At 38.6% G+C, this 17,461-nt stretch overlaps 1 protein-coding gene across 1 annotated transcript in view; it reads left to right on the forward strand.

Moving 5' to 3' along the window:
* The window catches only part of arl3.S (ADP ribosylation factor like GTPase 3 S homeolog), a 23,095-nt gene extending 20,656 nt beyond the window's left edge, over positions 1-2,439 (forward strand). The window contains 1 exon segment of the mRNA NM_001090783.2: positions 2,328-2,439. Within this exon segment, the coding sequence (NP_001084252.1) occupies positions 2,328-2,375 (48 nt within the window). The 3' untranslated portion in view covers positions 2,376-2,439.
* The last annotated feature ends 15,022 nt before the right edge of the window (positions 2,440-17,461 follow it).

Genomic DNA, 17,461 nt, shown 5'->3' on the forward strand with positions numbered 1-17,461 from the left:
ATCCCTGTTCTCATGACATGCTGCTCCCTAACTTTCGTGAATATCATACAATTTAGGGCACAAGTAGGGAGCGGGAAGCATTTGTGCCTCCCCCTGTCTCAGGCAGGACTCAAATAAAGGGTATAGCCTGTGCCCATTCTGCAAGGGCAGAACATAGTGTGCAAAAAATTGTCAATTTTAGCCGTATTTTTTTACTTTGTGTGCAAAGTAAATGACCCCTTTATGCAACCACAGCATTTTTTAGATGTGCCCTTGAGTTTTCAAGTGATCTGGTAACATTGGATATGACAGCCCCCCATTTATATACTGTGTACTATGCAGAAGAGGGTACTTTTATGACAATATAAAGACTCCACACATCCACTGTATTGGCTATGGCTTATTCGAAAGAGAATTTCTATCCTGTCCTATTCCCAGCAGTCACAAATTGCTCCTTTTTTGTTTGCATGTGCTTCTTGCTGTCTCCATACGCTATTACACTGTCAGCAAGGCTGCTTTGGATAAAGAGGCTGCTCTCTAAGTCTAAAACTAAGTAGCACATCTCCTTCCCACATCTCAGCAGCTGCAGGTGTATGTGATGGATGGATGGATAAACAAGGAGATGGTTGCATGTTTATTGTTTTGCAGACATATCTCTTATGAAGTAAGTGTATTTAATAGAACTGGGTGTCAGCAGATCCTTCGTGCTTTATGCTGCCTCAGCTTTTCTGCTTCAGCCGAGGAACCCACATTCAAAATTAATGAAGGACCGTGTCTCATGTTTGGCATGATGGCTGGTGATACGTTTAGGAAGATATCAAGCTACAGAGAGTGGGTTGACTTCATTGCAGGACGGCATTTGAAATGCAGTGTTAAAGAGGGAAACGTGCATGTAATTGATAATGAATTGATTGTAATTGTGGCTGTTTCCTGTGACTTACACTAGTCATCCCTTTAGTCATAATTACAGAAATCTGTATAAAGGCAAATAAGGCATATATTGTACAAAATAATATATAAACAATAAGGGATCTTTTTTTAATAAAGAAAAAGATTTAAAAAAAAAAAGTGTGAGCATTAAAAAACCTTATAAAGTTATTTATGCAGCGTAGTTACCATCAGGAACAAGTTACTGTCCTATTACAGAGGGAAAAGGAAATGAATCTCCCTTGTGACAATAGAATAAATTATACATTTGCAGTAAAATTCCTGATTCCCAGCAGTCTGTGTAGTCTCCAGCAATTTGAGGAGCCAAGTGAAACCCTTAAAGGAAAACTATACCCCCAAAATGAATACTTAAGCAACAGATAGTTTACATCATATTAAGTGACATATTAAAGAATCTTACCAAACTGGTCTATATATTTAAGTAAATATTGCCTTAAACCACTATTTTGTGATGGTCTGTGTGCTGCCTCAGAGATCACCTGACCAGAAATACTGCAACTCTAACTGTAACAGGAAGAAGTTTTGAAGCAAAAGACAGAACTCTGTCTGTTAATTGGCTCATGTGACCTAACAAGTATGGTTTGTTGGTATGTTTGTGTGCACAGTGAATCGTACGATCCCAGGGGGTGGCCCTTATTTTTAAAAATGGCAATTTTCTATTTATGATTACCCAATTGCACATACTACTAGAAAAGTATATTATTAGGAACATGGTTTATTTAAATGAAGCAGGGTTTTACATATGAGCTGTTTTATCCAATATCTTTTTATAGAGACCTACATTGTTTGGGGTATATAGTTTTCCTTTAATATTCAGATTTTCAAGTAAGTATCCAAGACTCACTGATTTCCTAGATATCCTGTACTAATAGTAATGACATCTATATGGTTCATAGTGGTATGTCTGTTTACTGTATGTCACGGAAACTTTCAATTGAGTTACCTTTCAATGCTTAAAGGTGGCCATAGACGTAGCAATTACGATCTTTCCTGGAAAAGATCTTTCCAAGAAAGATCGTTCATTTCAATACACACGTGTAGAGCTGAATCGTCAGATATACAGGTAGATATACGGGAAGAAACAATAGAATTCTACCTGTATGTGACAATTCAGCACTAACAATGGCCGATGTTTGGGTCCCTTCAAAGGCACCCGATCAAAATTTTCCATCCAGCCCGATCGACGAGCCGACCGATATCCAAGTCTTCTGTCGATATCGGTCGGCTCTTTTTCCACCATACACACACCAAATATCGGACGAAAATTAGTTTCGTACGATATTGTCTGTGCGTCTATGGCCACCTTAAGCCTAATGATATAGTGTAATGTGTAGTACGTGTGTGTGAGAGTATTTATAACTCATTTCCTTGTTTTTTCTTTTTTTTTTTTTTTTTTTTAGGATGGAATGAATTGGGTCTGCAAAAATGTAAACGCAAAGAAGAAATAAAAGCAGATCGATAAATAAATCCAAGGGACAGAAAAAGAAAACCAAGAAAAAGTGATGTCAAAATTGAAGGCTGCTGCTTAAAGACATAAATGTTTCCACCTACCTTTTTCAAAAGAACGGAGCAACATTTTTTTTTTCCAGATACAATTCATTTCTTTGCTGTCTTTCAGTAGGTCATTTACAGTATTGCATGTCCACGTTGTTGTTGTTGTTTCATTTTGTCTGCCAGGCATTTTTGTAATCTATAAAATGGCAAATATATGTATCTTTCAAACACTAGCTCTTCAGTTACAGTTTATTCTAGGAGACAAATTTCTGTTCATGGCTTTAGATGCCATAGCACAGAGTTAATCAAGTGCAGACCTCATTCTTTATAGCAGGCCTTGTAAAGGCAGATAGTTTAATTACAATGAGGGAAGCTCTATTGCCTTCCCATGCAGATAAATGTCTTTTAAGCCTATGGCATCACTGTGCTGTGGAACACATTAGGCATACACTGACCCAAAGATGGCATGGGACTATCACTAACCTAAAATGCAGATAAATATATTTTCCTTTATGACCTTCCTTGTGAACACACCAAGACTGGCCAATAAGGTGCTTTACGAGTATCTAATACTGGTTTGGTTAAGTCTCTCGCAAGGTCACCTTCCTAAACTTGATATTTGTCAGTGTGTTCCCTATTCACCAGTAAAATCAGCACCTGACCAAACATATTACATTTTTACTCTTGATTGCTACTGTGGTTTAAAAGAAACCCACACATGCCCGCTTGAAAAATTGCCATGCATGTTTATCATCATAAAGTCATGCATGTGCAGTTTTCTGATTGTCCATTATAGGATTCAGCATTGAACAATCCCATATGATTCTTCATGCCCACCTTTTCAAAGCAAAGCAGATCTCCTGGTGTGACATAGACAGCACGTGGACATTCTTTCTAATGGTAGTTGTCTGGCACTGGCAACTAAGAACAGTCAGAAGTCCTTCAAATCAAGACACTGAAGAGCCACGTTCTTCAGACCTCAGCTGAAGCAATTTATTGACATGTCAAGCACAACATGTTACGGATCATCATCAGCAACTTAGAAAAGTTTTGGGTGATCCAAAATATTTTCTACTTCAAGGAGAAAGAGAAGATATTAAAGGAGAAATAAACACCCTGTTAATCAAAAATCCCCATCCCCTTCCGTCCATTGGCCCCCCTCAATACTTTCTCCCTCCCTAGTAACTCAGTGGGAAAAAGTATCCCTGTCATGTACCTTGGCATAATTATGCAGAGTAGCGCAGCGGAGCTCTTCTGCTCTATCTTCTGTATCTTTGGATACTCTTCTTTTCCTTCGGCAATCTTCCGAGCTTTCCGCGCATGCTTAATAGGCATGAACACCAAAATTAGGGATGCACCGAATCCGGGATTCAGTTTGGGATACGGCCTTTTTCAGCTGAACCGAATCCTAATTTGCATATGCAAATTAGGGGCAGGGAGGAAAATCGCATGACTTTTTAAAACAAAACCAGGAAGTAAAAAATGTTTTCCCCGATTGGGTTTGGTATTCGGCCCTCTCGCGAAGGATTCGGGTTTTCGGCCGAATCCAAAATAGTGGATTCTGTGCATCCCTAACCAGAATGGTCCCAACTGCACATGCGCGAGAAAGCTCAGTGCTGGCGCTCACTTCCGCGAGGAATCAGAAGATGGCGCCAGAGAGCTCCGCTGCGATACTCTACATGAATAAGGTACATGACAGATACTTTTTCCACTGAGTTACTAAGGAGGGAGAAAGCATTGAGGGAGGCCAATGGACGGAAGGGGGTGGGGATTTTTGATTAATGGGGGGTTTAGTTCTCCTTTAAGGAGAGAATAAAGTGGCATTTGTGTCTTGCTTTTAAGCACTGTGTATGCCAGGCAGACTAAGATAGTGTCCTTGTACACTCTAGGAGGCCCATTTATCAAAGGTCGAATTTCGAATTCATGGGAATTTTTTTTAATTCAAATATACTCACAATTCGACTGGGAGGTTATTTAAGAAAACAATTGAATGTCTAATATTCGATCGAATGGTCCTGAACCGAAAATTCTAATCGTATCTCTCCTGAAAAAAAACTCGCATGTCAGGAAGGCTATTACCATCTCCAAATTTACATTCGAATAGGGGGATTAAAATTCGAATGTGTGCATTTCAACACTCGAAAAACTCGAAATAATTTATTATTCGACCCTTGAAAAATTTGACCCTAGGGTCACCTAAGGGAAGACTTACTAGCATCCATCTCTTCTGCAGGCATCTGGTTTTCTACCCTTGATCCAACTCTGCAACTATGTTGAACTAATGGCACATAATATATATATATATATATATAACTAGAAACTAACGGGTATATTTATCAAAGAGTGAAGTTAGAGATCACTGCAGTCCACTAGTGTGAAATTCCACCACTCTCCATTCATTTCCATGGGATTTTAAAAGGGAATTTATCAATGGTTGAAAGTGAAAGTTCATCATTTGATAAATACTTCTTTCAAAATCCCATAGAAATGAATGGAGAGTGGTGGAATTTCACACTAGTGGACTGTGGTAATCTCTAACTTCACTCTTTGACAAATATACCCCAATGGCTTCTAGCAGTTGTTCTGGAGCATTTGTAAGCATTTTCCTTGCCAATTCAAGGTAACATTGTATGAGATTTTATTTAAGATACACAGCTTTCTTCCAATGGGCATGTTTACAATGGATACCATCATTTGGTCTTTAATTTAAAGGGATACTGTCATGGGGAAAAAAAAAATTTCAAAATGAATCAGTTAATAGTGCTGCTTCAGCAAAATTCTACACTGAAAACCATTTCTCAAAAGAGCAAACAGATTTTTTTATATTCAATTTTGAAATCCGACATGGGGCTAGACATATTGTCAATTTCCCAGCTGCCCCAAGTCATGTGACTTGTGCTCTGATAAACTTCAATCACTCTTTACTGCTGTACTGCAAGTTGGAGTGATATCACCCCCTCCCTTTCCCCCCCCCAGCAGCCAAACAAAAGAACAATGGGAAGGTAACCAGATAACAGCTCCCTAACACAAGATAACAGCTGCCTGGTAGATCTAAGAACAACACTCAATAGTAAAAACCAATGTCCCACTGAGACACATTCAGTTACATTGAGAAGGAAAAACAGCAGCCTGCCAGAAAGCATTTCTTTCCTAAAGTGCAGGCACAAGTCACATGAATTGGGGCAGCTGGGAAATTGACAAAATGTCTAGCCCCGTGTCAGATTTCAAAATTGAATATAAAAAAATCTGTTTGCTGTTTTGAGAAATGGATTTCACTGCAGAATTCTGCTGGAGTAGCACTATTAACTGATTCATTTTGAAAAAAACATGTTTTCCGATGACAGGGTCCCTGTAACTTACTGAAAAGCACTGTGCGTGATGTGATTGATTCGAAAATGAAGGGTAGCTTCAGATAGGCCAAAAAGATCACCGGTGTATGTGGCTGTGTGTGTTTTATTACTTCAGTATTTATGGATAACTTCTTACTTTCAGATAGTATTAGTTTACTTTTTTGCAGAAGGTGCACTACTTTTTTTTAAATCTGGTAGGTTTTTTTTAGCTGGCAGGACCCAACCATGATACAATCTGGTCAAGACCTTTGATATTTCCCATTTGTTGGGTTTTTGGGGCCAGTTCACAGTCTGAGTTCCTTTTAGGTATCCTCTCATAACTGATATAAGGCGACCAGACTCCATGGCTTCTTTCAACCCGACAGGTATCATTCCATTGTTTCAACCATAACTGGGCTGTTTATCGCATTCCAGAAAATACTCTGCAATATTCCAGTTTAATAGACATTGAAACCAATTGTAAGTCACAATGTTACAAAAGGAATTAAAGGAGACTGTAAAGGGGCAGATTTATCAAGGGTCGATTGAAAATTCGAATTTTCAAATTCAAATCATACTTTGGCCCTTTAATAGCTCAAATTCGACTATTCGCCACCTAAAACCTGCCGAATAGCTGTTTAAATCAATGGGAGATGTCCAGGGATCAATTTGGAGTTGTTTGCAGCCTTCCTGACATTCGTTTTTTTTTTTTTTTAATCAAGTTTCTTAAATTCAAATTGAATTTTGATTTGAATCGATTCAGGTTTTCGGGTCAATTTAATTCGAATTTTTAAAAATTCGATTTTTTTTTTTTAATCAATTTAAATTGGTCGAATTATGAATTTATGGCAGTTTTGGGGAGTTTTTAAAAACTCGGATTAATTCGAAAAATCAACCTTTGATAAATGTGCCTCCCCGTGTCTCTTTACATTAGATGGGTTGTGTATTGGTGAACGTTAATTCGGCCATGCTCACAACTGTGCTAGTTTAAAACTGAAAAGAGAAACCCGCATATAACCAACAGGATTTTGTAGTAATCCCAAAATTGAGGTGTGTTACCTTATCGGTAATAGTAAATTACTTGAAGAGATGTAAGTGCCAATTAGGGTGTGTATTGATTCCTTAAGGCTCAAACGCTCATCAGTAAGAGCCCTTATCCTAACAAACATATATTGAATCAAAATCAAATAAGAAGTCAATTGATTTTAAATAGGTGCTAATCAATAAATAAGGTGAGATCCAATAAATTAGTTAAAAAATACTGCTCCAGGCATTTACTAATAGATCTATACCTTATCACTACAATTAATCACAGTATAATACTAAAGCGCAGTTCCTAAGTGAATAAAGTGCTACTGCGATAAATAGTGAGGATTTACTTAAAAAGTTCATTGAATATCTAAAAAATTATTATAAATCTAATGACCAAAGACGGGGGTGAGTTGATAAAAGCAATTCATGGCTCAAATCCATAAATAGGGTTAATAAGAAAATTGGAAAAATTGGATAGAGGGTGGAGTTGTCCCAAAAGCTAACTGCCTGATCCTTTTCTAAGGCCTGGGACACCACAAAGTAGGAGGCAGGACAGGGTAACCGGGACTGTGGCCTTGATGTATTAGCTTGCCCTTAATTTAGGAAGAGCTGAGTAACCCTAAAAAGCCACAAATCCACGGCCCCTTAGAAATTAAGGAAGCTTTGAGAGATTAAAGGAAGAGATGGATTATGCCAAGAAATATCCAACCTCACACCCCCAGTAATTCTAGAATGAACAGATGCTGAGAGTAAATAGATTAAAAGATAGGTTAAAAGTACTTGCGCCTTGAAAAAGCTGTTAAGCGAAACGCGTTGGCGTTCCTTCTACTTTTAACCTATCTTTTAATCTATTTACTCTCAGCATCTGTTCGTTCTAGAATTACTGGGGGTGTGAGGTCGGAAATTTCTTGGCATAATCCATCTCTTCCTTTAATCTCTCAAAGCTTCCTTCATTTCTAAGGGGCCGTGGATTTGTGGCTTTTTAGGGTTACTCAGCTCTTCCTAAGTTTAGGGCAAGCTAATACATCAAGGCCACAGTCCCGGTTACCCTGTCCTGCCTCCTACTTTGTGGTGTCCCAGGCCTTAGAAAACGATCAGGCAGTTAGCTTTTGGGACATCTCCACCCTCTATCCAATTTTCTTATTAACTCTATTTATGGATTTGAGCCATGAATTGCTTTTAGCAACTCACCCCCATCTTTAGTCATTAGACTTATAATAATTTTTTAGATATTTTTTTTTTTAACAATTACTGCTTTATTGAAAGTATAACAGAGGCTTGAATGTACAGTGGTAATTAAAATACATTTCTGAGTTTACAATCAATATGCAGGATCAACAGCAGTTAACAAAAAGAACAATAAAATTGACATGTTGAAAATTGTTGCTACAATTGTATCTCTGTTATTGCAAGCAGCGAATCTAAGACCATATAACTGCTAGTGTAGCCGTGAGGTCCAACCTATGATCAGGACATTAGACCGTGACCTATTTCAGAAGGGTACACAAAAAGAACAGACATATGCGGGATATACATGCGTAACATACTCGCGTACGGGGGCATGGGGTTATAGGAGCCACCAAACTACTGCTAAGATGGCAATGTAACTACACTAGTGTAGGACCGTGATCATCATCCCTCCTCCTCATCCAGCCAGATCCCCCATATTTTATGAAATTTTTCCGGGCAGTTCCTCCTCATGTACGTCAGTTTATACATGGGCATTGCTTTCCTGATGAGGTCCAACCAAAAAGGGACAGTTGGGCCAGAGGAATCCTTCCATTTGAGGGCTATAGCTTTTTTTGCAAGCATTAGTAAAATAGAAAGGAGAGTACATTCTGCACTTCTAACAGACACTTCCTCTACCCTGTTCAATAAGATTATTAGTGGATCCACAGGGATTAACCAATTCGTTTTCCCTTGAATGTTCTGCAACACTTGCTGCCAAAAAAGGTGTATCACAGGACAGGTCCACACCATATGATAATAGTTGGCCACCAGTTCAGAACATCTGGGACAGGCCGGTGCTAAAGTGGGATTAATTTTTTAGATATTTAATGAATTTTTTAAGTAATCCTCACTATTTATCGCACTTTATTCACTTAGGAACTGCACTTTAGTATTATTCTGTCATTAATTGTAGTAATAAGGTATAGATCTATTAGTAAATGCCTGGAGCAGTATTTTTTAACTAATTTATTGGATCTCATCATATTTATTGATTAGCACCTATTTCAAATCAATTGACTTCTTATTTGATTTTGATTCAATATATGTTTGTTAGGATAAGGAATCAATACACGCCCTAATTGGCACTTACATCTCTTCAATTAATTTATTATCTATTACCGATAAGGTAACACACCTCAATTTTGGGATTACTACAAAATCTTGTCGGTTATATGCGGGGGTTCTTTTCTCTTTTCAGTTTTTTGCAACCATTTATTCTGACAACAGTCAGACCTTTGCATATACCTATCAAACTAATCATTAATCAATTAAGGGGTTCCATATTCTTTTTGTCCTCAACTGAGCTAGTTTAGGCATATCTTTTATTTCCTTTTCTCTGTTGCCCTTTTTTACTCATTACGACAGTTTAGACAGGTTCCATTCTCAGTAAGCTGCCATCTGTTTAACATAGATTCTACATTGCTGGCATTTAATGGGTTATTAGCATGCTTGTAGATCCATTCTAAAGAATGGGAGAATTCTGCTTGCTTTTGGCTATGAGAAAATACTGCAGAGAATTGGCTTTTCACCCTTTGATAAATATGCCCCTATAAGGTGATGTTAATATTTTCTACTGGAAAAGCGTAACACACTGCTGTTTTGTATCATTGTGTGCTTTTCATCATACGTACCCAATATGCATTTGCATTGTCCAATTTATGTTATTTTGCTATACTGGTTTTTAAATGGTAAATCATACTAGTTCCTAGTATCCACCTCGCTTCTACTGAACTACAACTTCCACAATACCCGGGGACAGTCCTGATCTAGAATGAGGCTTGTACATTTGTCTTCTACCAATACACTAGGACGTGGTATGATTCTAGTGAAATAGGGAAAACACGCCGTTTCTTTAAGACATGAGTTCATTCCGTTGGGCTTGTGCAAAAATAAAGGGCATAAATACTATCAGAACTGCCAAAATACACATATTTCTATATAATACACAAAAGCCATGAAGATCTTGTCAATTGTATCCTTATAAACGGTGACTAGTGATGTCATCAGTTATAAACGGTGAGTAGTGATGTCATTTCTGTCACATGACTCACTAAAGCTTGTGTATTATAATAAATAAAGTGCCCCTTGTTGGAAAATATGAGGATATTAGAAGTCACCACGGACCTGTATAAATTATATGGTCATGGAACTCCTCGGTAACTTATAATATCCTTATATTTTACAGTAGGGGGTACTTTATTCACTGTATAAATAACTGGCATGCAGACTTACATGATGAAGTAAACCAAGCCCTCCCTCACACTGTTTACATGTTGAAGCAATGGATTGAAGTCCCCTTTCTTGCTATGGTGAGCAATGCACAGATTCTATGGAAAGCAGAGGGACTTGAAGTCCCAACACGGTGAGGGAGTGGTTGAATAAACTGAATACAGGTATAGGATCCCTTATCCGGAAACCCGATATCCAGAAAGCTCCAAATTACGGAATGGCTGTCTCCCATAGACTCCATTTTATCCAAATAATCCAAATTTTTAAAATTGATTTCCTTTTTCTCTGTAATAATAAAACAGTAGCTTGTACTTGATCCAAACTAAGATACAATTAATCCTTATTGGAAGCAAAACCAGCCTTTTGGGTTTATTTAATGTTTAAATGAATTTCTAGTAGACTTAAGGCATGAAGACCCAAATTACGGAAAGATCCCCTATCCGGAAAACCCCAGGTCCTGAGCATTCTGGTCCCATACCTGTATATAAATTTTTTTGTGGCTCAGATAGTGTTTATGCACCCAAAAAAGGGGGGATTCTTACCTTTAATATTAATATTCCTACCTGACTCCAGATACCGTTGCTTCCAGGCTTTTCTAGGTCCAAGTGACTGCAGTTTCCCCACGTGAGTTTTTTCATTGTTACTTACTGTAGCAGTTTAAGAATTAAGTTTGCCGATCAGGCCCTGTTATTATAATGCATGACTGTGGGTAATAATACAAATCTCCTGTTGTGCTCACGTCCGAATCAAATCATCTAATGGTATTGAGCGGGGTTCTCAAACATGTTGATCCAGAATGACGCTACTAAATGTGTCGGATTTATACCTACACTTCAATAAAGTTTACTTTATCTTCCACACAAACACTGCTCTCCTTCCTTATAGGTATATGTATGTGTAGGATTGTTGCTGTTATAATGCAGCCTTATGGGCTTCACAAATAGTTTTTCCCAAGCTTCTTGGCTGAATGGATTGCTTGGTGCTGGTACCTAGCAACCGGGCTGCTGATGCTCCTTAACTAATATAGATTAATTGCGTTAGAGCCCGGCTAAATTGTGTGCATCATTTTGAAAAGCGGGGGAAAAAATTAAAGGGGAACTGTCGTGAAAATGAAAATCTTCATTCTGTCTTCATGCAGCAGTTGCATGTCAGATAAATAATCTAATATATCTAATACTTGGGCTCTTTTTGCCTAGAAGATGTATTAGAGCTCACTATTAAAATCACCAGAACTCCTGTCTCTCTACATGCAGGATTTGTGCAAAAGGCAGTTATTTTGTTTGTGCTGGAATCAGTTTTTTGAGTGAGCTCTAATACATCTGCTAGGAAAGGGACCCCCCTATAAGATATATTGGATCATTCATCTGACACCCAACTCCTGAATGAAGAGAGAATGAAGAGAAACAGCTGCTAAGAGAGGAATACTGAAGATAAACATGATTATTTCAGAATGAGGAAGCTTCTATTAAATTTACATAGTTCCCCTTTAATAATTCAAAATGACTGAAAGTGGGTGTGTTATTGGGGGTTTTTATATTTGGTATTTTCAGTCCCTTTAAAAACTGACAGGTTAAAGTCTTCCTAGATTGCAATTCATCTCCATTCATTCCTTCGTGCATAAATGAGTCATGTAATATCATCGGAACATATGGAATGAGGCTGAAAAGAGATCCTCACCTATTAGATTCTCTCCTCTTGGCTGGAACCATTCATTTTTATTTAGCATGGAGTTGGCACTGACAACCTGTGTGTTCTACCCCCCCCCCCCGTAGGTGCATGTTGTATTCAGCGAGCTTTCTAAATACGAACGTGACTCATTAATGGCCAGTGGACATCCCTTTAACATGCCAGGAACTCAGCATCTCTTGTTATGTTTATAAGCTGCTGTGAGCCAGAAATATCCATATACTCACAGAGACCCTGCAAAGCTCAAACCATTTTTAATCATCATTTTGGGAGGGCAGGAGCAGTTGGTTGGCTTAGAGCTTTTCAGTTCAAGCCCCACTTAGAGTCCAACCAAGATTTAGAGATATGTTGGTATTTCTGCCATAATTTGTGGACACTTGGGTCATTCTCCCCAAATCTATCCCCAACTGGGCTTCAAGCTGAGCCTCCTTGCCACAGTTCCCTGCCCCCTCAGGGGTGCCAACCAGGCCCGGACTGGCAATCTGTGGGTTCCGGCAAACGCCAGAGGGGCTGCTATAAGGTCCCATAGAAAGTCAGTATTTAGTGGGCTGGTGGGAGATGTTTGGGCCTCTATGTTGACTGATTGGGCCTCTTTGTACCTAAAATGCCAGGGCCTACTTTAATTCTCAGTCCGGACCTGGTGCCAACCCCACCTTTGAGCTTCAAGAAAGAAAGACTTAGCCTTCCCATTTTCTCAGAAATATCTGGAGATTTGAACATGCAATGTGCCTGAACACATACATTACAGTATTCCATTGTTTTTTTCTATTGCACATTGTCTCGCTGTGAGAAAGTACTTTCAGTTGCTGGAGCAGGAAAGATGGAGATAATTATTCTCCAGGCTTTATAAGTTCATTTGCCAGTGAGTTCACAAACAGGTGATTCAGAAGGGGGTGACATACAGCAGGAATATGCAGCCTTTACGCCTCCATCTGTTGCAATACATATTTCCAGCAACCCCCTGTAAATTCAGCTCATGAGGAATGCCTGAACAATGAGTCATTTCACAATGACATTCTACTGAAAATCCCCATTCAGCCTAGTGTTTCTAATCATCGTAATCCCTGCTGAAATCAATGCACTGGGGCCTCAAGGCTGTTAATTGTCCTCTTGGGTTGTTTATTTTAGTTAAAATAGGAAACCAGAGATCATTTAATTCTAACAACTGCCCTTTTCCCTGAGATCCTTTTGGAGAGCTGCATGGGGGGGCACACGTGCTCTGCAGTAATATCAGAACATCTTGTATTTGCATTTAACTTATACGGTTTTCTAAGTTGGCCCTATCTGTCAGTGCAGGACAACTAGGCATTAAAGGAACAGTAACACCAAAAAATGAGTGTATTAAAGTAATGAAAATATCATGTAGTGTTGCCCTGCACTTGTAAAACTGATCTGTTTGCTTCAGAAACACTACTATAGTTTTTTTTTTAATCCAACATCTGGTTGCTATGGGTGATTAGACCAGCAGCAAACTTTGCACCTTTTTTTTCATGACCCACACCCCTATAATTCTATGTCATGGATATGTCTATTGCATCATGCTAGTATAAGATGTGGCAAATGTATATTATTTTGTGGCCTGTCCTTTGCAATTAGACAGTACTTCTAGTGCATTTCAATGAGACCGTTTGTGGTGTGAGCGACTTTATGGGCTGTATTACAGCGGAGCTTAATGTTCTGTTTTACAGGGTTCTATATTATGGGGGTTTTCCTTACATGTCCGCTATTAGGTGTAAATACGTCTCCCAATAAAGTTGTTATTTTAAATTAAGTGAGCCACGGGGCAAAAATAAACCAAATAAAGCTGTCAAAAGGGTTAAACGGCTTTCTATTGCGCAAGGGAAATCAAATGACTTTTGATAATTGCTGACCTGTGGTTTTACTAGCGTACATGTATTTGACGAGGGGATGAATGCCAAGATTCGTCAGCCCCCCATATATATGCTGTAACCGCCATGGACGAAACTGAAGGCCCTGTGTTTCAGAGGCAGCCGATAAAAGTCAGACATTATTATTTATTAAATAATATCCAAACGATAATTTTACTAAATAATGGGGTGCTATGGACTGTGTATAGTAACCTGTGATGTTTGTGAATGTTTGGAAAATATAATATTTCTGTGTAGAGCACCGCTGGCAACTTCAGGGTCTTCTGGTTCCTGTGAATGGTGACTGTCACTTTCTCGGTCAACTGTCAACTTACCGTACTGGGAATCCTTTTCAAAGCAGCTAAAGGCCCAATAAGATTGCTACCCATGGAATGGCATGCTTGTTTGCCTCTATGTTCTATCATACCTCGTGCAAAAGAATGGTGCAGATTAGCCTGGAGACTGACCTGTTGTAGCTGGAGCTATAGCCCAAGTACAAGTTCACGCCACACTGTCCTTTTATATAATAGGGGTAGTTCACCTTCATATAAACATTCAATTGGTCTAAATTGTTTACCTTATATATTTTTAATTATTAGGCTTCCTATTCTTTCTATTTGCAGTTGAAGATAGGGACCTCCCCGCCCAGCCGGAAGCCTAAGGGCACATGATAATAATCATGAACATTTTAATCTTTCATTGCTATCATATTCAATAAAGCAAATAAGGAACCCTTTGATATGAAAAATGGTCTAATAAGTGTCACAGACACTTTCCAAGATGGTGACCCCCTGTGACAAGTTTGAAGTCCTGGATCATTGCTGCTATTGACAAGCTGAAACTTTAGGCTGGTGCAATAAGTTCAGTATATAAAATATGGCATTTTTTACAATATTTTTTAGGGTTTAGTTCTCCTTTAAAGGGGACCTGTCACTCTAAAATAATTCTAAATCCTTTTCTATACTGTTGGTTGAGCAAAATACTTTTACTTACAATATAAATTATTTATATTAAGTCTGGAAAATCCACAATCGAAGCAAGCAGGCATGCGCCATTTGCGGACATTAAGGGGCCCATTTACTTAGTTCGAGTGAATGAATAGAGGAAAAATAGTTCGAATTTCGAATGTTTTTTGGCTACTTTGACCATCGAATGGGCTACTTCGACCTTCAACTACGGACTTCGAATCCAACGATTCGAACTAAAAATCGTTCGACTATTCGACCATTCGATAGTAGAAGTACTGTCTCTTTAAAAAATTATACGACCCCCTAGTTCGGCACCTAAAATCTACCGAGGCCAATGTTAGCCTATGGGGAAGGTCCCCATAGGCTTCCTAACAATTTTCTGATCAAAGGAATATCCTTCGATCGATGGATTAAAATCCTTCAATCGTTCGATTCGAAGGATTTAATCGTTCGATTGAACAATTATTCCTTCGATCGTTCGATCGTAGGAATAGCGTAAAATCCTTCGACTTTGATATTCGAAGTCGAAGGATTTTACTTCGACGGTCGAATATCAAGGGTTAATTAACCCTCGATATTCGACCCTAGGTAAATCTGCCCTTTAGGGTGTTATTTATCAAAGGTCAAATTTCAAATTTATGTGAATTTTTTTTACGCTAATAAATTCAAATGTACGCACAACTCGAATGAGAGGTTATTTATGGAAAAACTTGAACGTCTTATATTCGATTGAATAGTCCTGACCAAAAATTCGAAATCAAATTGAGTTTCCATCCAAAAAAAAGCTTGAATGTCAGGAAGGCAATTAACATATTGAAATGGTTCAACAGACCTCTTTTTGCCATTGACTTGTAAATTAACTCGGCAGGTTTTAGGTGGCAAATATTCAAATCAGAACTGTTTCCATGGTCCAGTTGTGATAAATCTCACATTTGAGTTGTTGCTTTTAAATTCGAATTTGTGAGTTTTGACACCAAAAAAAAAATTCAAATTTACCATTCAAACCTTTATAAATCTGCCCCTTAGTATCACCCCAAAATCTTGTGTATGTGCCTGAATAGGGGCCCTGGGGCCAGTGGCGTAACTACCGGGGTAACAAGGGGTGCGATTGGGCCAGGGCCCGGCACCCCCTCAGGGCCCTGGCTCGCGCGCCACTGACTCCGGCGACAGAAAATGGCGTACGTTCCACACGAGGGCCCGCCCCCCTCTAGTTGCGTTGCTGCCTGGGGCACAGTCCCTTGCACAGGCTACACATGTATAAATTCTGAGGAGGGAAGTGGATGAGAGGAGAGCAGTGACACTTAGGAAGTGTAGAATGGAAAGTGAAAGTAATTGACTGCAAAAGTGAAAGTAACTGACTGCCCCGTCTCTATGCCTGAGGCAGTACAGGCAATATACGATTGTCAACTGAGATTTTGAAATATATTCATAACAGGTATTACTGTCTTTATTTAAAAAAAGAATTGGGTTTCATATTTAATTTGCAAAAGACTTTTATTGTGCAGATTTTTATGTCTGGGTGACAGGTTCCCTTTAAGTCTTTTCTAAGACACAATAGGAAAACTATGGAAGGTGGTATCCAACCAGCCAGTGATCAACGAAGCCTTAGACAAAACTGAAAATGCAAGTCAGTGAAACCTTGACCCAATTGCAAGAGTACAATACAAGAAGGAAGCAGTTACACCATATCCTCCGAAAACTTTCCTTTACAAAAAAAAATTCTTTAAAGATGATAACATCCATGTACTTGAATGCAGTACAGGTATAGCATCTCTTATCTGGAACCCTGATATCCATAAGTCTATTTTAATCAAAAATGATTTCCTTTTTCTCTGTGATAATTACCCAGTAGCTTGTACTTGATGGTAGCTAACCTGCGTGAATCCATATGGGTGGCGAAACAATTTTATTGAGTTTATTTAGCAGTCGCATTTCGAAGTCATGGAAGATTTTTGAACTCCCATTACTTCGAAATTTGAATAAAAAAAGACCAATTGAAATTTATTAAAAAATTCGAAGTTTTTAACTTTCGAATAGGCTGTATTCGAATCGCTCAAATCGAGGTTTTAGCGAATTCGATTCAAAGTATTTGCCCCAAAAAACTTTGATTTTTCAAAGTCCACCAAATGACTCCATATAGGTTCTAGGAGGTCCCCCATAGGCTAAAATAGCAATTCAGCAGGTTTTAGATGGCGAATGGTCGAAGTCAAGGTTTTAAAGAAATAATACATGATAAATTTCGATATTCAAATTTTTTTCAAATCCAAATAGTGGCCTATTCGATAGTTGAAGTACACAAAAATTGCTCGAAGTATGAATGTTTTTACTTCGAATTTTCACTTCGACCCTTGATAAATCTGCCCCTTAATGTTCAAATGTTTTTCCTAATGTGTAGTGATCTACATTATAAAATATCTTTTTCATATCATTATGAAAAGCCTTATCCAAAAAACTATAGGTGCCTATGGTGTGCCTGGTTATTGCCCTAACAGTTGCTTTAAACCATTCCAATAATGTGTAACAGCTGGGCAGGAAAATAACCGTGGATTCAGCCCTTAGATGTGGGACCGCAGCTATTCCCAGGGCCACTTTGCCTGGCAACAGTGTTATGAATCTGGTCTTGGTCAGTTTGAAAGTGATCTCTAGCAGTATTAGGAGAACTGGAACTAACCCCATCAGCCATTTAAGATTAAATAGG

Source organism: Xenopus laevis, chromosome 7S (genome assembly GCF_017654675.1).
Source record: "Xenopus laevis strain J_2021 chromosome 7S, Xenopus_laevis_v10.1, whole genome shotgun sequence".
In the NCBI taxonomy this organism is placed as follows: domain Eukaryota; kingdom Metazoa; phylum Chordata; class Amphibia; order Anura; family Pipidae; genus Xenopus; species Xenopus laevis.